General features: G+C 41.3%; 1 protein-coding gene and 1 non-coding gene across 2 annotated transcripts in view; both read left to right on the top strand.

Moving 5' to 3' along the window:
• RSF1 (remodeling and spacing factor 1) overlaps nucleotides 1-23,810 on the top strand; it is a 109,480-nt gene that overhangs the window by 51,516 nt on the left and 34,154 nt on the right. Inside the window, exon 5 of the mRNA XM_049776230.1 lies at nucleotides 16,751-16,908. Within this exon, the coding sequence (XP_049632187.1) occupies nucleotides 16,751-16,908 (158 nt within the window). The remainder of the gene's footprint in view (nucleotides 1-16,750; nucleotides 16,909-23,810) is intronic.
• On the top strand, nucleotides 17,302-17,408 carry LOC126015011 (U6 spliceosomal RNA). The gene has a single exon (XR_007497920.1). It is a non-coding gene; the product is annotated as a U6 spliceosomal RNA (small nuclear RNA).

A 23,810-nucleotide genomic window follows, 5' to 3' on the forward strand; every position in this document is an offset into this window, starting at 1 on the left:
ATTAAGTGCTTTTATCAGTTGTTCGGACATCTGTAGCCTCGTGTATTTCTGTTAACATGTGTGCCAGGCAATTTTTCTCAAGTATGTAGTTTTATAGTGCAATTATGAAACCTTTGAGTTTATTACATTAGGTCACTTAGCCCAATTTTAAGCCTTTTAAGTCACTGAGGATAGATTCTAAGCATCTATTTATTATACTGATCTTTCTCCATTAATTTAATATGTTCATATTGCAACACCACTTTGTGTAACAGACACTGTAGTGCAATTGCAGATATAGTAGTGATTGGTATAACTTGGGATCTCTGGAGAAGGCACCTGTTGATTATATTGTAAGTAGTAGCTCTCAATTTTATTTGTCCCCTTTTTTATGGAAGTCTTGTATTTTCTCTCAAATTATTATTCAAACTTTTTTCTCTGTTCATTTTTTTTTAACAAATCAGAGTTTGTGATGTTGTGTATCAGTTTGAACTCACAGATACAATGACACACTTTGAACAATATTTAATAAGCTGTCTTGAGACCTAACTATAAGACCTAACTATATAGATAGGCCTCTTGTTTTTACAAAGTTATTCTTGCCTCACCCCACAATTGAGATTACCGCCCTCTCTGGTCAGTAGTAGGGTGGAATTGAACCTGTTGAGGGTCTTTCTGTACAATGGTATTTGGATTTTGATTCGTAATTATATATATTGATTTTAATTCCTAATTATAGATCTTAAAATATTTCTATTAGTGCTTTGTTAAAAGAATCATAAAAGATTTCTTAATAATGTTTTTATTTAAACTTCGTGGTTTCAAACATGACTATAGTTGGATTTCAGTCACGAAAGAACACCCCTTCTCCACTGTAACAATAAGATTATTTGAGTGAATTGAAAAATCACTTAATATGTAGCCATTGTGATAATACAGCAGGTAGGTCACCTGCCTTGCATGCAGCTGACTTGAGTTCAATCTCTGTTACCAGTAAGGTTTCTCAAACCCTCCAAGATTATTTCCTGAGCACAGTGCCAGGAGTGTGACCCCCCCCCCTTTTTTTTTTTTAAAAAGGGGGGGTTCCGGAGAGATAGCATGGAGGTAAGACGTTTGCCTTTCATGCAGAAGGACAGTGGTGCGAATCCCGGCATCCCATATGGTTCCCTGAGCCTGCCAGGGGCCAATTTCTGAGCATAGAGCTAGGAGTAATCCCTGAGCGCTGCCGGGTGTGACCCAAAACAAAAACAAACAAAAAAAAAAGAGCTTTATCTACAAGGCTAGAGAGTATCCCCTGAATACTGCAAGGAATAATTACTGAGCAAAGAGCCAGGAGTAAGTTCTGAACACTGCCAGGTATGACCCTAAAACAAAACCAAAAAATATTAAACTGACATGGAGAAAGGTATTTTTCTCAAGGGCTGAGTCAAGAGCAGTGTTTACTAACAACTTATAAAAATAATAGATACTTTTTAGGATACAGATAAGCTACTATCTTAGGGCTGGTAGATATTTTCAGAGATTTCTCTCAATCTGAAGTTTTGTGTTAAGTGAAAGTTGCAAGGAAGCATTTTTATTTAATAGGAATCCCTTGAGGAGCTCAGGTAGTAGGGGCTGTAGCTATAGCGTGAAGAGTATTTGCTTTGCATATGTTTCATGTGAATTCCCCCAAGCCCACCAGAAGTAAACCCTGAGTACCACCAGGTATGGACTCTTCCCCTCCCACCCTCACCCCTGCAAAATGAACTCAAGTAGTAAATTAAGAGCAAGGGGTAGACCTGACCTTTTCATTTATTTGCGTGGTTTTGCTGCACTGAGCCTCACACGATGTGTAGGATAAATGCTTTTTTTTTGGGGGGGGGGGCGGTTTGGGCCACACCCAGCGGTGCTCAGGGGTTACTCCTGGCTGTCTGCTCAGAAATAGCTCCTGGCAGGCACGGGGGACCCTATGGGACACCGGGATTCGAACCAACCACCTTTGGTCCTGGATCGGCTGCTTGCAAGGCAAACACCGCTGTGCTATCTCTCCGGGCCCAGGATAAATGCTTTACCATTGATCCACATCCCTGACCTGTCCTTTTTCATCTTTAGATTTGCTTCTTGTTACTGTGCTGTGGGGGCCACACACTTACCACTTTGGTCCTGGAGCCACCCTGGAGTGTGTTCAGGTTGAGATTAGTGGGGTTCTCATAAATGCAAGGCAAGTGCTAGTGCTCTGCATTTAAGGTTGTTCCCAGCCCCTTTGCTATTTTTTGTGTTGTTCAGGGTTTACTATGGGATCTGTGCTCCTGGAGCACTCCTCGCGGGCGGGCTTGGGGTATCGGAGATCAAATCCAGGTCAGTTGTACAAGAGAGGCTCTTCTTCTACTGTACTATCTTTCTGGCCCCTGTTTGATTTTTTTTTTTAATGATTTATGAAAAACTTTGGGCTATAAGTGAAAGCCTCTTACTTGAAATGTCTTAAAAATACTAAATATAAACATTTTCTTGAATATCTACCTGATATTAGAAACACGTTTCTTTTGCATGGTCTTAAAAAAGTAACTTGCCGGGGCTGGAGAGATAGCATGGAGGTAAGGCGTTTGCCTTTCATGCAAGAGGTCATCGGTTCGAATCCCAGCGTCCCATATGGTCCCCCGTGCCTGCCAGGAGCAATTTCTGAGCATGGAGCCAGGAGTTACCCCTGAGCACTGTCGGGTGTGACCCAAAAACCACAAAAAAAAAAAAAAAAAAGTAACTTGCCAGGCCGGAGTGATAGCACAGCAGTAGGGCATTTACCTTGTATGGGTCTGACCCAGGTAGGTCCCTGGTTCGGTTCCCAGCATCCCAGATGGTCCCCTGAGTCTGCCAGGAGGATTTCTGAGTGCAGAGCCAGGAGTAACTCCTGAGCACTGCCCTGTGTGGCCCCCCAAAAAGTAACTTGCCTAGGTCTGGAAAGAGCATAGCACAGGGTTGACCTTAGTTCATTAAATCCTCAATATCCTATGTAGTCCCCTGATTTCCACCAAGAATGATCCCAGACTGTCAGAGCCAGATGTAAACTGAGCATAGCCAGGTATGAGACAAAACAAAAAGAAAAGCAAAAGATGACATAACTAAAATCATCAACCGTTAGAATTGTTTTCTAAGCCATAGTCATTCTTAATAGTTATTGATAGCTTTTAATTTTTTATTTATTTTTAAAAATTCTTTCAGTTGTTTCAGTATTCCATGTTCCAACATCAGTCCCAGTCTCACCACCACTGTAACATTTTTCTCCACTATTGTCCACAGTTTCCCACACACCCTCAAACCTTTTGGCAAGTCAAAATAATTTATATTGCTTGTTACAATTAACTCGTAATGAATTTATTGAAGGAAATTTATTAAAATTGTTCTATCTAAAGCTGGAGAGATAGCATGGAGGTATTTGCCTTGCATGCAGGACAGTGGTTCGATTCCTAGCATCCCATATGGTCCCCTAAGCCTGCCAGGAGCAATTTCTTCTTCTTTTTTTGTTTTTTGTTTTTTGTTTTTGGGTCATACCCGGCAGTGCTCAGGGGTTACTCCTGGCCCCACGCTCAGAAATCGCACCTGGCAGGCTTGGGCGACCATATGGGATGCCGGGATTCGAATCAATGACATTCTGCCTTCTACATGAAAGGCAAACACCTTATCTCCATGCTATCTCTCTGGGCCCCTCCAGGAGCAGTTTCTGAGAGCCAGGAGTAACCCCTGAGCACTGCTGGGTGTGACCCAAAAGCAAAAAAAAAAAAAAAGAATTGTTATATCTTAGGAGATTAGCAATATACTAAGCTTTTTTTTTTTAAATTATCTTTATTTAAACACTGTGATTACAAATATAATTGTAGTTGTATGATTACAGTCATGTAAAGAACACCCCCCTTCACCAGTGCAGGATTCCCACCACCAATTTCCCAGATCTACCTACTGCCCACCCCACCCACACCTGTACTCGAGACAGGCTTTCTTTTTCCCTCATTCATTCACATTGTTATGATAGTTTTCAGTGTAGTTATTTCTCTAACTGCACTTATCATTCTATGTGGTGAGCTTCATGTCATTAGCTGCACCTACATGGGAGGATGGGGGGAAGTAAGGGTTGGGACTGAGGCAGTAAAATATTAGAAATGAGCTTTGTAGGGCAGTATCAAGGTCCCAATACAAGATGGATATTATGGATATATAGAATATATGCACACAATACTATCAATATGAAAACAAAGAGAAAAAATTTCCACTGACTGTCCCAATATAAACCAGTGGTAGAACAGCCTGCCCTCCTCTCAGCGCATTCCCATTAGTGTAAGGATAGGGGGAAAGCCTGTTGACCCCTATAGAGTCCACCTACACCCGTGCCCAGGGAAAGACTGAAGTCCAGGGGAGAAAAACCCTATACCTGGCAAGAGCTGGTCTCCAGAATCAAGGACAAAATCGGAAGCCAGATGTCTGCCCGCCCTCCTCCCCATGCACCTCCCCCCTGGAGTACGGGGGGAGGGGGGAACCTGAGGACCACTAAGAGTCCACCTGAACCCACTTCTGGCCATCTGAGCTGGCACCCAGGGAAGGCCTGGAGTCAGGGGAAAAAGACAAGGACGGCTGGGGGCCTGCCAAGCCTCCCAGCACTCCCCAAGCTAGGGAGAAAGGCTCTGGTATGGGGTCTCCCCAAACACCATACCTGACAAGAGCTGGCTTTGGAATCAAAGAGGAAACTGGAAGCCAGATGTCTGCCCGCCCTCCTCCCCATGCACCTCCCCCCTGGAGTACGGAGGGAGGGGGGAACCTGAGGACCACTAAGAGTCCACCTGAACCCACTTCTGGCCATCTGAGCTGGCACCCAGGGAAGGCCTGGAGTCAGGGGAAAAAGACAAGGACCCTGCCAAGCCTCCCAGCACTCCTCAGGCTAGGGAGAAAGGCTCTGGTATGGGGTCCTAAGTTGTTTTTTTAATAGTTGAGCATTAGTGTTACTGGTTTTGTTTAGCTTCTACACTACTTTGACATTTAATTTGGTGCATTCTTACTGGGGTGTCAGTATTGAAAAATTTGGAGGTATCATGTGGTTTTGGATATGGATGCTTGTTCCAGGGATTCCAGGATCTATAGAGCTGGGCCAATGATTTGATGTGGCAGCTGTGGGATGTGTTGTGGCTACCATGATCCTGTAAGTATGGAGGGGTGGAAGGGAGGCTTTCTGCCCTCACTCTGAGAAGATCCAGAGATCTTAATTGAAAATTCCGACCCACCTTGGTTTTCATTAGTTATGTGTCTTTGCTGAGATCAGTGGAAAAGCTCTGAAGTTGGGCCATTGGTGTGGCAGTGATTGTGTGATGTGGATTCAGCTGCTAAGGCATCAACAGGTTTTGGACTTGGCCTGCTCACCCCTGACAGCACGCCAGAGTTATCAGCTGCGAGACTGTTGCTCCCCTAAATTTTTATGGCTTGGCTTACATCGTTTTTCAAGAATCAAATGAGTCACCATGCAAGTGAGCTGACATGGTGGCAGTGGTGGGATATGTCTTTGACTCTGGAATAGTTCTTGTCTATAAATCAGAATTCACCAAAAGGAAACTATTAGCTCTCACACCACAGTTAAATTAAACTAGCAACAGTAACAGAGATAGGAAAATTTCTCCAAACACATGGAGATAGAGACCACATTTTTAAACTAAGTGTTGAAATCAGAAGAGAGGTTTGTTTGGCAGCTTTGTTTTGTTTTTGTATCACACACAGTGATGCTCAAGGTTAATCCCTGCTCTCAGCTCATGTTTACTCCTGGTGGTGCAACCATATTCATTGGCCAGAATTGAACCTGGGTCAACCATGTGTAAGCAAGTGCTTACCCTGTGAGTCAAGTGCTGTACTAGCTCTTCAGCCTCAGAACAAGAGATGGAAGATAATTTGAATTAAAATAAAGTGAAAATGTAGCTTAAAATTTTTTTCTGACCACAAATAAAACCCCAGTTCCATCTGGTATTTTCCCTGAGTTGACCTGGGCTAGGGTCAAAATAAAACCTAACTACTCTAGATCTGGCCCTGGAACAAAAGAAAATTCAGTTGTGGGAGCAATACCTTAGACAGACTTATAGAATTGAATGCATTGGTGTATACTCCAGTTCTTTGAAAAGATTCTCTGTATCCGGTCTTTATTTAACCTGGCTAATGTCAAAATGCAAACTAGAAAGGAATATATATCCTGAATGAAAAGGTACATCACTATAGATCCTGTGAACATTATAAGAATAAGGAAACTTAAATTACTCTATTCATAATTTTTATTTTAATTATAATTCATCTGTTACGTAAGAAATAGACAACATTATCAGAATTCTTTGTTAAAGAAAATGGATCTATACTTAATAACTTTTTGCAACAGGCCAAGATGCATTTACTAGTAAACTTTATAAAACAAAATTAAACTAATCTCTTTAATGTCTTTCAGAGGATAAAAGGAGAACGAATACTTCCTAATTCATTCTTTGAGACCTGCATTATCCTAATTTCAAAACAATATGCTACTACCAAGTGGGATTTGTCCCAGGTATGCAAGGCTGCTTTAGCATTTGAAAATCAAGGATGTGTTGGGGCTAGAGCAATAGTATAGCAGGTATTGTCTTTGCCTTGCAGTCATCCAACCTGGATTCAATCCCCAGCACCATGTGGTTCTCTAAACCCTGCCAGGAGTAATCCCTGAGTGCAGAGCTAGGAGTAAGTTCTAGCACTGCTGGATGTGGCCCAAAATGAAAGTAAAAAGATAATTGGGAATTTGATTGATAACATCACTAGATAAGAGGGAAAAAAGTCAGTGCTCTCACTAGTAGGTGCTGAAAATCTATTTGAAAAAGTCTAGCAGCATATAAATAATGTATTGAAGGAAAAAACTCAGCAAGAGTAAGTGCTAACTTCCTCAAAAGTTTAAGTGCATAAAAACAAGTTTACTTATAAGCTTCCTCACTAAGCTCAGGAACAAGGCTATCCCATTCACCACTTCTATTTGGCCCCATACTGGAAGTTATAGCTAATCAGTAAGGCAGGAAACACAACAAAAGATATGGGGCCGGAGCGGTGGTGCGTCTATCTGCCTTGCCCAAGGTAGCCTAGGATGGACTGCGGTTCGATCCCCAGGCATCCCATGTGATCTCCTAAGCCAGAAGTGATTTTTGAGCATATAACCAGGAGTAACTCTTGAATGTCACTGGATGTAGCCCAAAAATAAGAACCAAAAAAAAAAAAAAACAAAAAGGAGGGAGGGAGAGAGGGAAGAAGGAAACAAGGAAGGAAACATAGATTGCAAAGGAAAAAATAATTATCTTTGTCTACAAATGTCATGATCAGTTTGTAGAAAATCTAGAAGAATTCACCCCTCAAGAAAGACCTCCAAAAATCTCTAAGTGGTTGTTATAGCAGAGCTGGCAGGTACAAAGCTAAGATCCGAATGTCAGTTGTATAACTGGAAAAAAATTTTTTTGTTTGGTTTTTTGGGCCACACCTGGTGACGCTTAGGGGTTACTCCTGGCTGTGCACTCAGAAATTGCTCCTGGCTTGGGAGATCATATGGGACACAGGGGGATCAAACCACAGTCCATCCTAGGCTAGCGTGGGCAAGGCAGACACCTTACCCTTGTGCCACCACTCCAGCCCCTGGAAAAGTAATTTTTTGCTTTTATGAGGCCACAGCTGGCAGTGCCTAAGGCTTCCTCTTCCATCTGTGAACAGGCATCAATCACTATTTGGGTATGTTTCTATTTCTCAGTTTCCTGGTAGAGCCTGAAAGGATTAGCAGTTTTTTCTTTTTAAAGGTTTGAAAGATTTCACTAGTAAATTCCATCTGGATCTGGGCTTTGTTTTTTGGGAGGACTTCGTTACCATTTCAATTTTCTCAATTTGAGAGGTTTGTTCAGGAATTGTAAACCATTTTGGCTCAGCCTTGGAGATTATAGGAGTCAAAAACTTTATCCATTTATTTTCTCTTGTTTTGTAGCATAAAGATTCCCAAAGAAATCTCTGAGCATTCTTTAAATTTCTGTAGTGTCTGTTATGATGTTCCATATTATTTCTCTTTCAGGAAGGTTTTCTCTCTTCTTGAATTTTGCTCGTGGTTTGTCAGTCTTGTTTATTTTTCAGAGAGCCGTCTCTTTGTCATTCTTTTCATATTTTGGGGGACATTTCAGTTCATTAATTTCTCCTTTAAGTTTTATTATTTCCTTCCTGCTTTTTCAAGTTGACACCCTAGACGTCGATGAGAGTCAAAGATCACCTTCAATAATGCAAGGTGCAAAAGGGAGTTTATTTGGCTAGCCGAGGCCCATGACTCATGACAAGGACCCCGAAGCAAAATCTTAGCCAGTTTATATAGGCATCACAGGCATTAACAGCATAAGCATTTCATTGGTTAATACAAACAGTTCAACCTTTACTTCAGGGGTCTCAAACTTGCAGCCTGCGGCCGTTTGCGGCCCTCCCTACAACATTTTGTGGCCCCCTTACTAATACGATTTATATTGCGATTATTCAGTGAGCGAATAATCGCGAATACTGCAATATTTGAAGGCTGGCCGCGGGCCACAAAATGTTGTACGGAGGGCCGCAAATGGCCCACGGGCCGTGAGTTTGAGACCCCTGTTTTACAGCACACATGATTGGCCCATATCTTTCATCACATGCATGATTGGCTTATATCATTTTGCGCACAAAGCACATTATTTCTTGGCATTGATGTTTCAACTTACCTCTGACTCAACTCTGGTTGTGAAGGGGTCCTTACCAGGCGGAACATTCCAGACTCACTTAGTTCCTCTATCATAACAGACTAGGGCGGGGTCTTGACAGTCCCTACATTCCCTTCTGTGGTTTAATTTCTGAGTTAACTCCCTCCGCCTTGACTCAGAGTGGAACCTTTAGCTAAGAGTGGAAAAGTACACTAACCTTTTAACCTGTCTGAAGAACTGTTTTTACAGTTTTTACAGGGGCCAGAGAGATAGCACAGAGGAGGGTGCTTGCCTTGCAAGCGACTGTTCTAGGATGGATAGATGGCTACCCATCTTTGAGGGAGTTGTTTTCTTGAAGAATTGTCTTACAGTCTTTGACAATTGCCAACATTTGTCATAAATGCAGGTAGCCAAACGTTGGATTCAGTTTTCTGATCTATCTTGCCTATCTATCTGTCTTAAAAGTTGGTGTATTTAGTCCATTTGCATTGAGAGTGACTACTATCTGTGGAGTTTCTGTATATCTCTATAGAAGTTTGGCATGCATGTAGAATTTATCTATTCTTTTTTTTTTTAAAACACTAGTGATTACAAACATTATTGTAGTTTCGTTTCAGTCACTACATATTCTGTTTTTTTTTTTTGGGGGGGGGGGCACATCCACTTGACGCTCAGGGGTTTATCCTGGCTGTGTGCTCAGAAAATCACTCCTGGCTTGGGGGGGGGGGATCGAACCTCGGCCCGTCCCTACGTAGTGCTTGCAAGGCAGAAACCTTACCTCTAGCACCACCTCTCCGGCCCAAGTCATACATATTCTTAAAAGTAGCTCTTAGTTATTCTTTTTAAGGGTGGTTTTGAGTCTCTGAAGTTCCTGAGCTATTTGTTCATTGAGTTGTGTATAGTTCTTTCAACTCTGAGAGTTACTGGGCAAAGTATTCTTGGTGAGAGTCATTTCATTGAGTTTTTTCACTATATCTATTTCTAATATCTTCGGTTTGAATGGTTTCCTTTGGTAAATATGCTACAACACTTGAGGATACTTTTTTTTTTTTTTTGGTTTTTGGGCCACACCCGTTTGTCGCTCAAGGGAGTTACTCCTGGCTATGCGTCTCAGAAATAGCTCATGGCAGGCCACGAGTGAGGACCATATGGGACACCGGAATTCGAACCAACCTAACTTTGGTCCCTAGATCGGTGCTTGCAGGGCAAACGCCGCTGTGCTATCTCTCCGGGCCCCATTTATTTTACATTTGAGAGAAGACAATATGTATTTACTTGGAGAAGACACTTGCTTTGCATGCAGTTGACCCACTTTCCATCCCTAGAAACCCCATTTTATTTCCCTTGACATTGTGAGGTATGAGCTCTGAACCAGGAGTTAGCCCTAAGCATACCCAAATCAGCCCCCTCCCCCCCAAATAACCCATCACATACTTACCAGAAACCCTTGTGTAAGCATGTTTAAGTGTCATATTTGTTCCCACAATCCTCATGCATGGATTTTTTTTTTTTTTTTTTTTTTTGGTTTTTGGTTTTTTGGGGTCATACCCGGCTAGCACTCGGGTTACTCCTGGCTCTATGCCCAGAATTCGCTACTGGCAGGCCGAGGGACCCATATGGGATGCTGGGATTTGAACCACTCACTGTCTGTTCTAATCAGCTGCTTGCAAGGCAAATGCCCCTACCGCTCTCAGGCCCATACATGGATTTTTCTGAAGTAAGCAAAAGAAATTGCCCTCTGTTGCATATAACTGGGAGGGAACATTAAATGACTCTCAGATGTGATTGGTGCCCCCTGAAGAACATAAGGGTGTTTTATTTGATTGCAATTTTTATTTATTTAATAACCATAGAATTATTGAAACTGATCTATTGTCATAGTCATTGTAATTATGCAGAGTTTTCTTTGGGTCACACGCCCTGGTGCTCAGGGGCTTACTTTTTTTTTGCTCTGCAGTAGTACCAGGGGATTTGATCCTCACTGCTGACGAGTGCAAGGTGACCACTGAGTCATTGTATTGTGACTCCAGCCAGCCCAGCCAATCCTAAAATTCTTTAAGACTGCTAATTGTGTGTCTTCTGGAGAAAATAGCACAGCAGCGTAGGGCATTTGCATTCGCAAAGCAGCCCATCCAGGACAGACGGTGGTTTGAATCCCAGCATCCCATATGGTCCCCCAGTGCCTGCCAAGAGTGATTCTGAGCACGGAGCAGGAATAACCCTGAGCGCCACGGAGCCTTGTTGTGACCCAAAAAAACAAACAAACTAAAAGATTGACTATTGTTTTGTAACACTTCTCACTAAAACAGAGATCTAGATTTTTGCATAACTTTAATGCACTCTTTAGGAAAATTTCGTTTAAAATTTTCTAAAACCAAATCTGATTTAGAACATAAGGAAAAAAATCGCGGGGCTGTTCGGAATTTAGTCATATCTTTTGGAGGCGTGGGCGCCATGCCCAGTAGGTATTCAGTGGTTACTCTTTGCTCTGCACTCCGGAATTATCCTGCTGAGGAGGATCATATAGGATGCTGGGGGTCAAAACCTAGGAAAGGCAAAACAATGTATCTGCCTCTATGCTCAGCCCCTTCAGTTTTATTTTATATGTTGTGGACCTTACGAAAATTGATCTGGTCTCTCCCTGTCCTGAGTTTTATCATCTAAAAACTATGAATAGAAAAAACTGAATAACTGATTAGTACCCTATTAAGTTAGGTTATATTGGAATCACATTGTCTGTTTAATGGTTTTTACTACTTGGTTTATCTTCTACTGATGGACTGAAACTGTTAGTATCTGCCATTGTAGTCACTGATGTTATTTTATTTTCTATTACTAATATTGCTGCTTGCTATAGGGGCCGCAGTAATAGCATAGGAAGTAGAGCGTTTGCCTTACATGTGGCTGACCGGAGTTTGAACCTTGGCATCCCATATGGTCTTCCTATTTCTGGATGCAGAACTAAGAGTAACCTCTGAGTGCTGCAGATATGGCCCCAAAACAAAATAAAACAAACCAAAAAAAAGTTGCTCCTGGGACCAGAGAGAGAGCATGGAGGCAGGGCATTTGCCTTGCATGCAAAAAGATGGTGGTTCCAATTCCGGCATCCCATATGGTCTCCCAAGCCTGCCAGGAGTGATTTCTGAGCGTAGAGCCAGGAGTAACCCAATTGCTGCCGGATGTGATCCAAAAACAAAAACAACAACATAAACAAACAAAATGTTGCTGCTGTGGATTTTACTAGTGCTTTAATATTTAATGTCCTTTAGTTTCATGCCCTTATAAAAATACTTGTTTGTTTGTTTGTTTTCTTTCCTATTCACCAATTTAGAATTATATGAAGAAAATAGGAACTAAGGCTGCCAGTATTTGAGCACTTACTTGTGTGAGGCTCTAGGTTTGATCTCCAAAACCACTCAGACATTCCACTAAAGAGTTGTTTTACTCAAAAAAAATAAATAAATAAAGTGTTGTTTTAATCATACAGAGGTGTCCTGCCCGAAGAATATAGAGATACGCTGTTCACTCAAGCAGCTTTTCTCTTCCAAGATAAAAATAGATGGCCCCCTTTACTTTATGTTGAAATATAGGAAAACTGAGACTTAGAAAATCTCACTCTGTCAGCCCTGCACTAGACTGGTCTTCTGATACTGTTTCTCCTTGAGCCCTCTTTCTCAGTTATTCATATCCAGTTCTGGAGATAACTTCCTTGACTTTGTCACATTTGCTTCCTCACCAGAGCCAGTTGATTTTCCTTGCCAGTGAATATAGTCTTTGACATGTCTCTTTATTTTCTCTGAGCCTTTGTTTCTTAGACTAACCTCCATCTTGTTTAAAAAAGAAAGTAAAAAGTGGACTTTTGGGGGGGTATTTTCACGCTGTTATGTGACCATAGACACTGTCCAACTCCAGCACATTTTTGTCACCCACCACCCCTGGTATTGGTACATGGCCTCATTCTCCTTTCCTGGTCCATGGCAGCCAGTAGCAGTCTTTGCTCTGTTTCTTCCCCAAATATTTCCAGTTCACAGACTAATACCATCTACATACAGCCTTTGTGTAGGACTTGTTTTCCATGGTGTGTGTTTTCACAGTTTATTCATATAATAGAAACGATTACACTATTCCTTTTTGCAGCTAACAGTATTTCCTTGTATGGATATGCCATGTTTAATATTCAGTCAAAGCTTGTCTTTGAGAAAGGAAATGCTTTGGGATGCAAGTTTCAAGCTAAAAAGCTGAAGTACTGATGCCTTACATCCTAAAAGTGCATGCTACTTTGGAAGTGCATATATGATTTCTAATGTGTATCTGTACAAAAATGTCTTACCATTAATAGGAATTTCTATATTTCTAAAAGGAAGACGAGCAGAGGATGTCATATTCTTAGTGCTCATGTTTGTTTCAATACTCCCAAAATATTTTCACCAGAAGGCCTACTGGAATGCTTCTCCCCTGCGTGGATTACTGGTTAATTCCTTTAGAAATATTTTTGAGGAGCAGAGCAATAATAGCACAGCGGTTAGGCATTTGCCTTGCACGTGGCCAACACCGGACAGATCCTGGTTCAAATCCCAGCATCCCATATGGTCCTCTGAGCCTGCCAGTAGCAACTTCTGAGTGCAAAGCTAGGAGTATCCCTGAGCACTGCTGGTGTGACCCAAAAACCAAATATTTTTGGGATTCCTGTTACGGTATTGACATTAGGCTTCCTTCACATCTAATTGCTCTATTGATGAGGCTCCCTTTTGCTGTGTGTATATAATAAAGTCTTTTAGGTCCTAACATAAGATTTTTTTTTTTTTTTTAGTTTTTGGTCACACCTGGCAGCACTCTGGGGTTCCTCCTGGCTCTAGGCTCAGAAATCGCTCCTGGCAGGCTTGGGGGACCATCTGGGATGCCGGGATTCGAACCACTGTCCTTCTCATGCAAGGCAAATACCCTGCTTACATGCTCTCTCTCTGGCCCCAACGTAAGGATTTTATTTTTTTTTTATTTATTTATTTTTTTTTTTGGTTTTTCAGGCCACACCCATTTGACACTCAGGGGTTACTCCTGGCTAAGCGCTCAGAAATTGCCCCTGGTTTGGGGGGACCATATGGAATACCGGGGGATCGAACCTTGGTTCTTTCCTTGCTAGCGCTCGCAAGGCAGACACCTTACGTCTAGTGCCACCTCGCCGGCCCCCAGCGCAAGTATTTTTACAGGCAATTACAGTCTTTTTTTTTTTTTTTGGTTTTTGGGCCACACCTGTTTGATGCTCAGGGGTTACTCCTGGCTATGTGCTCAGAAATCGCCCCTGGCTTGGGGGGACCATATGGGACGCCGGGGATCGAACCGCGGTCCATTCCTTGGCTAGCTCTTACAAGGCAGACATCTTATCTCTAGCACCACCTTCCCAGCCCCACAATTATAGTCTTGATTAAATTTCTCTTTACCTGGAAAATTTAGCATCAAAAACAATTTTTTTCCTCTTTCTTTGTCTTTGATATGCTAAAGTAGTTTGTAACAGAAAGGATTGCTTTGCATCACGGATTTCCTCTACACACTTTGAATACCTGCTAACTAATTTACACTCAAAAGGTTTGGCCTGGATATCATTGGGCTCTTGAATTTTAGCTGGTATAGATTCTGTACCCCTTTCATGTAAGTTTATCTTTTTTATTGCCTCTTCCAAAACCCTGACCTCAGGAAGTTAGTTATGTGTTATTAAGCCTCTAGATCAAAAATCCTGTTCCCTCAGGAAAAGGGATTTTGATAAAGGAACTTGGCTTCTTTCTAAACTCTTCATATATATCAGTGTGACTTCTGGGGCCTAGCTAGAGAGGAACTACTTTAAGATGTTAAAACTTACCTTCCTTTTATTCTCTGTGCTCCTAACTGAACTGTATTCTATTCTAAGGTCTGTTAACCAGCTAGAGCCATGTAAATTGTTTTGAAGATAAAACAGTGCAGACTTAAAAGTTTCTGTTAACAAGAGATATGTTGTAGTTTGCAAAGAAACAAAATGTGAGCATTCTTTTTCATATCTGTGACTGTCATTATACCCCTTATAAGCTCCTACTTTGGAGATTAAACTTAGAACATGCTTGTTCTCCCATATATGAATTGTGTGGCCTCTTATTTCCTCATTATTTTTCTGTACACACGTTCATGTTCCCCACTTTCCTGAGTGGATTCACAGAAATCCTCTTGACACTGCCGGACCAGAACTAGCCTGCAGTATGAGAAGATAAAATTATACAGCTTGATACAATGTAGGTAGAAGTAGATAACATCCTGTCAAGCAACATAAGTGTGTAAGGTCAAATTCCCAATGACCTCACTCATTCATCGAAATGGGAGACAAAATAAGGGAGTCCTAGATAGTTTTGAACAAGGGCACACACTCTTGGCCTTAGATTACAAAAATGATTACCAAACAGAGGGTTGGGGGCGGGGTGTAAGGTGGTCAGAAAGATTAATTCAGAGGTGTCATAGAGACAGCGGGAACTTTGTTGCAGGTGTGTACAGGTATTGTACATCCACACAAACTTTAACACTATTATAACTATATTCTCTAATACAAAAATAAATGTTAAATGAAATAAAATACAATGGAGGGATGAGGGAAAAAGACTAAATTTTTAGTCAATTTTAGAAATAGTGGGAGACGGTGGTAAGAATTTTTGCTTTGATTTTTATTTGGTTGGGTGACAGGGTTGGGGTTACAACTAGCCATACTTAGTGGCGCATCCCAGTTCTATGCTCAGGCCAGAACTAGGGTACTCTGCAGATCAGAGGACTGGAGTTTGCGTTTTAATTTCCATATATATGTGTGTTTTGTTCTAAGACCTAATAGTAGTTAGGCCTTACAGTATAGGTCCTGTGCTCAGGGATCCCTTTTAGAAAACTCAGGGGACTTATGGGTTACCAGGTATTGAAGCATGTGAAGTGTACTCAATCTCTCTGGCTCTATGAATATATGTGTATTTTCTTTCTTTTTTGGGGTGGAGTGTCATACACGGTGGTGCTTGGGACCATATGGGATGCTGAGGATCAAATCCAGGTCTGTCCTGGGTTGGCCACATGCAAGGCAAATGCCCTACTGCTGTGCTATCACTTCAGCCACATATTTTATTTCTTAAGAGTATTTTAAGTTTAGGGGCTGGAACAATAGCACAGCAGGTAGGGCATTTGCCTTACATGTGGCTGATCTAGGTTTGGACTGTAGCATCCCATATGGTTCCCCTGAGCCCATGAGTGCAGAGCCATGAGTAACCCCTGAGTGTCAAAAAACAAACAAACAAAGTAATTTTTTATAATTTTTTTATTTAAGCACCATGATTACAAACATGTTAATTGGGTTTCAGTCATAAAAAGAACACCCCCCTTTCATCAGTGCAACATTCCCACCACCAATGCCCCCAACTCCCTCCTCCCCCACCCCCTGCCTTTATTCGAGAGAGGCATTCTACTTCTCTCACTCATTATTATATTAAAGTATAGAACATTTTGTTAGCAGTTTGGTTTAACTAAGTTAAGTAGTAGGAACTTTGCAAGAAATAAATTTAAGAACTTAGGTTTTACCTCTTAGTTCTGAAGTGGAGGTAGGACCTTCCAGAATACTTTTCACTTCTATTAAATTATGGGAGTTCTGAACTATTTGACTGTGTATGCTCAAGTGACAATTTTTGTGTTGTATGATAGTTATGTAATAAATATAAATACTGCTTTCTATATACTGTGATTGTCATTAGTTTCTTAGAATATTCATTGGTAGCACTTTGATTTCTTAGGAAGCCAGTGATACTTGAAGTCAGTTGATTGCTTTTCTGTAGGGGTGGTACCAAATAGGTTGGCATTTCTGCTCTGGTCAGTAGATAATATCCTAAGATTTCCTCTTTAGATCACAATATTTTTATATTTTATATTTTAATTTTTCAAATTCACAGTTCAATAGAGAATTAGTGATTGGGATGTTCAAAGTGTTCTTTTCATTAGAAATTTTTATCTTTAACCTCGAATCTTGAAAGCACTTTAAGGATGAAGATATTGATGCTGTCTTACTTTTCTTTCTTGTTTAGAAATCGAAATGAGTTGGCTGAGACTCTTGCACTTCTGAAAGCACAGATAGACCCAGTGCTCTTGAAACATTCTTCTGCCCAACGGGATGCCTCTCCGCAGGACAGTCCCAGTTTGGAGGATGAGGAGACGAGGAAGGAGGAAGAGACATCGAAACAAGGTTTTTCTTTGTGTGTTTTGTTTTGCTTTGTTTTGTAATTTCCCCTCTTCCACTTCTGTTCTGAATCATGTAAATGCATTCTCAAATTGAAAACTATATACCTTATTTTATTTTATTTATTTATTTTGGTTTTTGGACCACACCCAGTGACACTCAGGGGTTACCCTTGGCTCTGAGCTCAGAAATTGCTCCTAGCTTGGGGGACCATATGGGAAATTATTTAGGGTTAAATAATTAAAATGCCCTACCGTCCTACCGCCATCACCCTGGCCCCAAATATATATCTTCTTTTAAAAGGATTTTTTTATTTGATGGGATAGACCAAACAATCATTGAGTACTTTGCTCTTTTATGTAGACTGTAAAAAAAAATTCAATAAAATATATGTTTAAAGTGCTTTCTTCGGCAGCACATATACTAAAATTGGAACAATACAGAGAAGATTAGCATGGCCCTTGCACAAGGATGACATGCAAATTCGTGAAGTGTTCCATATTTTTGTGGAAAATGCAATGTCTTAAAATAAAACTATTTAAAAATTGAAAAAATATATGTTTAAAACTTTAATGTGTGTGTATATATATTTGTTTTTGTTTTTGGGCCACATCTGGCAGTACTCAGGGGTTACTCCTGGATGTCTGCTCAGAAATAGCTCTTGGCAGGCACGGGGGACCATATGGGACACCGGGATTCAGACCAACCACCTTTGGTCCTGGTTCGGCTACTTGCAAGGCAAACGCCGCTGTGCTATCTCTCCGGGCCCCATATTATATATTTTTTGGTTGTTTTGGGGTTACTCCCCGCAGCACTCGGGGGTTCCTCCTGGCTCTACGCTCAGAAATTACTCCTGGCAGACTCGGGGGACCATATGGGATGCTGGGATTTGAACCACTGTCCTTCTGCATGCAAGGCAAATGTCCTACCTCCATGCTATTTCTCCAGCCCTTAATGTATAATATTTTATTCTGATTTAAGATGGAAGATTCTTAGTCTGTAGGTTTTAATTGTGATGAGTCTACGTAACAAAATGTATTTTTCCATTTGATATTCTAACAAATGTGCCTTTTAGTCCAATTTCATCCAGGGTACAATCCTGTGGTTGTAAATTCTTTCACTTTGTTTTGCACCTATCACCACCATCTTATTTCCAGAATTATCCTCACTTCTATTAATCAGCGGTTAGTCATTAGACATGGGGCCGGCGAGGTGGCGCTAGAGGTAAGGTGTCTGCCTTGCAAGCGCTAGCCAAGGAAGGTCTGCGGTTCGATCCCCGGTGTCCCATATGGTCCCCCCAAGCCAGGGACAATTTCTGAGCGCATAGCCAGGAGGTAACCCCTGAGCATCAAACGGGTGTGGCCCGAAAAACAAACAAAAAAAAGTCATTAGACATGACTTCTCAGTAGCCTCCTCGGGCCTTCCCTGGGTCTGCCATTCTGTTTTGTGTCTTTGAATCCGATAGCCTAGGAACTGTGTACCTTAATAAACCAATCACCTTTTGTTTAGAGCTGATTGATTTTCTTGGGTATGATGCTTTCAGTATTAACTGTTTCAGGATTTGCTTTCATATTTAGATTTAATGATAACCCATTGATGTACATGCCATGTTTCATTTATTCATTAATCTCTTTACATCCCTTTTTTTCCTGAATGCCTCATGGACAGGCAACCAAGTTTTTTCAGGGCCTTTTTTGTTTGTTTTTGCTTTTGGTCAAACCGGCAGCGCTCAGGGGTTACTCCTGGCTCCACGCTCAGAAATCACTCCTGGGAGGCTCAGGGACCATATAGGATGCCGGGATTCGAGCCACCGTCCTTCTGCATGCAGGACGAACGCCCTACCTCCCTACCTCTATGCCTTCTCTCCGGCCCCTTTTCAGGGACCTAATGCCTGTGAGTACAGGTTATTTTTTCAAGCATCTTTTCTTAGAGGTTTCATTTTTCATAGATTGCCATCTTCAGCAGAGTACAGGCTGCTTTGAAAAAGTTCCTGTAATAGCAGACAGCTTTTAAAAAACATTCCGTCAGGTATTCAGGGCCTTTTTCAATTTGGTGCCTTCCAAGGTCTCGGGATTTGTTAACACGGGGGTTGTAGCGTCTTAGCAGTTGCTGGATTCTTCCATCAACTGTGACTTTTATGAATGAAGCTGCTATGTCACGCATATATTCCTGTTGCATCAAGTCGTTGCTTTTATTTTTTTGGATACATGCCCAGAAGTGATAGTGCTGACACATATTCTTGTTCTGTTTTTAATTTTGAGGGTATTTTTACACAGCTCTTGCTGCATCATTTTACACTCTGCTAGTAATGATTACAGGTTCTCATTGCTTCTCTCTGGTTTGTTTTGGGGTCAACATTTCATTATACTCAGTGTCTATTACAGACTTTGCTTGGTATTTGGGGAACTGTGTGGTACTGAGATTAAATCCATACTTCCTGAATTCAAAGCACATGGGCCAGTTCCTCAAACCATCTCTGTAGTCTTAAATGGTTTGATTCTCCCTTCAACGGCTAATTTCTGTTTGTAATCATTTATTTTCATGAAGAATAGTCATTTCAATGAATATAATGAATCAGTAATGACTAGTGACATAGAACTCTTTTCACATACTATTTGTATATTATTTTTAGACAAATAATGCTTCTAGTCCCTCTGTTCATTTTTGAGTTGTGTTTCTTTTTTTTGTTGGGGAGGGAACACAATTAGCATACTAAAGCATACAATAATTAAAAGTATTTTATATTTATTTTAGTTTGGTTTTGGGCCACACCTGGCAGTGCTCAGGGGTTATTCCTGGTTTTGTACTCAGGAATTTTTCCTGGCAGTGCTTGAGGGACTATATGGGGCACCAGGTATAGCTTCTTGCAATGCAAATGCCCTACCTGTTGCACTGTCACAGAAATTAAAGTAATTAAATCTGATTTTCTGATTGAATTTTTATTTTGAGGTTCACACCCAGCATTGTTCAGGACTTATTTCTGCCTCTGTGCTCAGGGATTACTCTTGCTGGACTTGGAAATGTGGTGCCAGGTATTGAACCCAGGTTGGCTGCATGCAGAACAAGTGCCCTACCCACTATATTATAACTCCAGTCCTCTGATTTTTTTTCTAAGTTATTTTATTAAGCAGGTCACATCAAATTCTTGCCTTTCTTGAAAGCCTCTTTTTTAATATGACCAATTATTTTTCATTAAAGCTTTTATTTTTATTATGTTTTTGTGCCATCTGATGGGTGGTGCTCAGGGCTTATGCCTGAGTCTGTGCTTAGGGATCATTACTGGCAATTCTTGGGAGACCATATCTGGTTCTGTTGTCAGAAATTACTCCTGGGGCAGTCAGTGCTCAGAGAAACTATTGGATGCCACAGATTGAACTCAGATTGGTCATGTGCAAGACAAGCACACTCCCCACTATATTCTCTCCAACCCCTCCATGTACTATCATAACCCCTGTAATAACTCTCTCTGCCCCAGAAGAAGAATATTAATATTGAGGTTACCAAGTCACTCATAATACAGTTTCAGGCATTAGCTGTTCAAACACCAATCCCACCACCAGTGTGATATTCCCTTCTCCATGTACCAATTTTTATTATAACACCAGCTAGGTTGGCACATATCAGAAATACTGGGAACGGGCCGGAGAGATAGCACAGTGGCGTTTGCCTTGCAAGCAGCCGATCCAGGACCAAAGGTGGTTGGTTCGAATCCCGGTGTCCCATATGGTTCCCTGTGCCTGCCAGGAGCTATTTCTGAGCAGACAGCCAGGAGTAACCCCTGAGCACCGCCGGGTGTAGCCCAAAAACCAAAAAAAAAATAAAAATAAAAATAATAAAAATATAGGAACAGGGGCCGGAGCAGTGGTGCAGGTGGTAGGGCATCTGCCTTACCCGCGCTTGATTAGGACAGACTACGGTTTAATTCCCAGTGTTCCATATGATCCCCCAAGTCAGGAGCGATTTCTGAGCATGTAGCCAGGAGTAACCCCTGAGCGTTACTGGGTGTGACCCAAAAACAAACGAACAAACAAAAAGAACAAAAATACTGGGAACAATCTGTTGGCAGGAATGTGGTAAGATAGAAACTCCCATCCACTGCTAGTGGGAATGCTTCCTGATCATCCCATATCCTACAGTATGGAGAGTTCTCACTAAACTCAAACTTGAGTTACCATACTACCCAAGAACCCCCCTTCTCGATATCCCCAGAACAGAAAATCATTTATCCAAAAGGATGTATGCACACCACTGTTCAGTGCAGCATTCGGTACAATAGCCAAAGACTTGGTTCAACCTAGATGTCTAACAACAGATGAGTGGATCATGAAGATCTGCTACATATATAAGTGAATTTCTACATAGTTATAAGGAATGATGCAATTTGCAGTTACTTGTATTTAAGTGGAAGATACCATGTCAAGTGAAGTAAACCAGAAAAAGGATAAATATAGAATGATATCACTTATATGTGTTCTTTAGAATGGCTGCATGAAGAAACACAATGGTCTAAATGGGAGTTGTCTCAAACACCTTTGGCCCAGAGTATAGCGAGAAGGAAAGAAACTGAGTGGAAAAGGGCCAAGCGGTCTCAGTGTTAAAAAAGGATAGAATATCTAAGCCACAGGCAACGACAATGGAATCAAGAGACCCAAACCTTAACGATCTAACCTTAAAAGAGGCCTGTTAAACTGGCAGGCTGGGAGCAGGGGGGTGTTGGTGGTGGTATAGGATTTACTTGGGGAACATTGGTGGAGGGAGTTGGACACTGATGTTGGGATAAGCTCTGATTCATTATAATGTCTGAAACCCTAGCTATGTAAATCTCAGTGGTTTCAATGAAATACAATGTTAAAAAATTAGGTTTCTATTTTCTCCCGATAAGTTTTTAATGAAAGTCAGTGAGTGTCTAGGATGTACTGGGCTAAGGGTTTGTGGGTTCATCACTGTATTGTATAATCAAGTATGCTGTTCAGGCTCACTAAGGTTGTTTAGATTACTATGTAACCTCCATACAATTTCCTGTGATACAACATTGGCTGACCATTACTATGAGATAATGAGGTGTCAGATAGCCGTGTGTGGCCATGTCAGGATTTACAGATTGAAGACAAATGTGGTGGCTTGGAAGTTTGATAATGTTTAAGTTGCAGAGCTGGGCTGTTTATTTTGGAGGATGTAGCTTGTGGCATGGCAACTGTAGTTCTCACTGCCCTCACCCCCTCCCACACACACACACACCCTTTTAGAGAAGGCCACAGAGGTTCGATCCAGCTACTAGGCTACTAGATAAGTACCATCAGCCATAATCTTCCTTCGAAGCATGGAGGGAGGAGCAGGACTTTTTCTACTGGGAAGGTGGTGGTGGTGGTCAGATGTTTTTTTCAGTGGGAGGGTGGGTGATTCAATCCCATTTTACAAGAAAAGATACAGAGATTTCAGCCTCATAGTTCTATCTTTCCTGGAAGGATTTGGTTGCAGAGCTGGTCTGTTTGTATGGGAGTGTGTAGGATGGGGGGGCTGGTGGGCTGCTTGTAGTTCATGTAGAAAGGAGATTCTGCTGCTTCCCTCACTCTCACCCTATTTTAAGAATGCCACAAAGGGATCAATCAGGACCAGGTTGCCTGGGAAGTATCATCAGCCATTATTTCCTTTTGGAGTTTAGCAAAGGAGCATTTTTTCTGTCAGGAAGATGGATGGTGGCAGTGGGCAGTGCTGATGGATATTTATATGGAAGGTTGTGGGACTACTTGGCATAATCTCATTTCACAGAAAAATCTAGAGTTCTCATCCTTGTAGTATTATCTCACCTCAGAGGATTTAGTTGAAAGGATTTAACTTGTTTTAGTTTATACTTTTTTTTTTGATAAAATACTTTCTAATATGATGGGGCCATAGTGATAGTGCAGCAGTAGGGCGTTTGCCTTGCACGTGGCTGACCCAGGACAGACCTCGGTTCAATCCCTGGTGTCCCATATGGTCCCCCCAAGCCAGGAACAATTTCTGAGCGCATAGCCAGGAGTAACTCCTACATCATCAGGTGTGGCCCCAAAACAAAACAAAACAAAACAAAAATACTTTCTAATAAGAAATGATTAGTTTGCCTTGATCATGTTTTCCTTTGCTTTTAGTTTTCCTCTGTTCACATATATTAGAACAAGGCTATACTGTTTTATTTATATGTTGCTTTGGAGGAATTATTCATTAAATTATTACCTAGCTATAATCATTGCTAGAAAACAGAAATCTGCGATTGTACCTTTTAATATAGTTGTTGTGTTCCTACATATTGAGCACTGCTTTTCACAAAAATATGCTTTGGCCAATTTTTATTTAAATATCTGTGAGTATTGTTCAGAAGACATTTTTCATGAGAGGTTTATAAGATTTATAAAGATTTGTAAGATTCGGGCCCGGAGAGATAGCACAGCGGCGTTTGCCTTGCAAGCAGCCGATCCAGAACCAAAGGTGGTTGGTTCGAATCCCGGTGTCCCATATGGTCCCCCGTGCCTGCCAGGAGCTATTTCTGAGCAGACAGCCAGGAGTAACCCCTGAGCACCGCCGGGTGTGGCCCAAAAACAAAAAAAAAAAAGGATTTGTAAGATTCATAAGACCTTATTCTGATTTGAGAAACTTTTTAATTATGTTAAAATCTTATTTTTTTTTAATATACCTTAAAGGTTTTGTTTTGTTTCTGTTTTGGGGCCCACTCGGCAGTGCTCAGTAGTTATTCCTGATTAGCACTCAGGAATCACTCCTGGTGGTGCTCTGAGACCAGATGGGATGTCAGGGATCAACCCAGGTTAGCCATGTGCAAGGCAAGTGCCTTAATACATTGTTTCTTTGGTCCCAAGCTTAAACATTCTAAGTAATTTGAACTTCCTTTTGTGTTTCCAGATCTTTAAAATAGC

This window comes from Suncus etruscus, chromosome 7, assembly GCF_024139225.1.
Source record: "Suncus etruscus isolate mSunEtr1 chromosome 7, mSunEtr1.pri.cur, whole genome shotgun sequence".
Lineage (NCBI taxonomy): Eukaryota > Metazoa > Chordata > Mammalia > Eulipotyphla > Soricidae > Suncus > Suncus etruscus.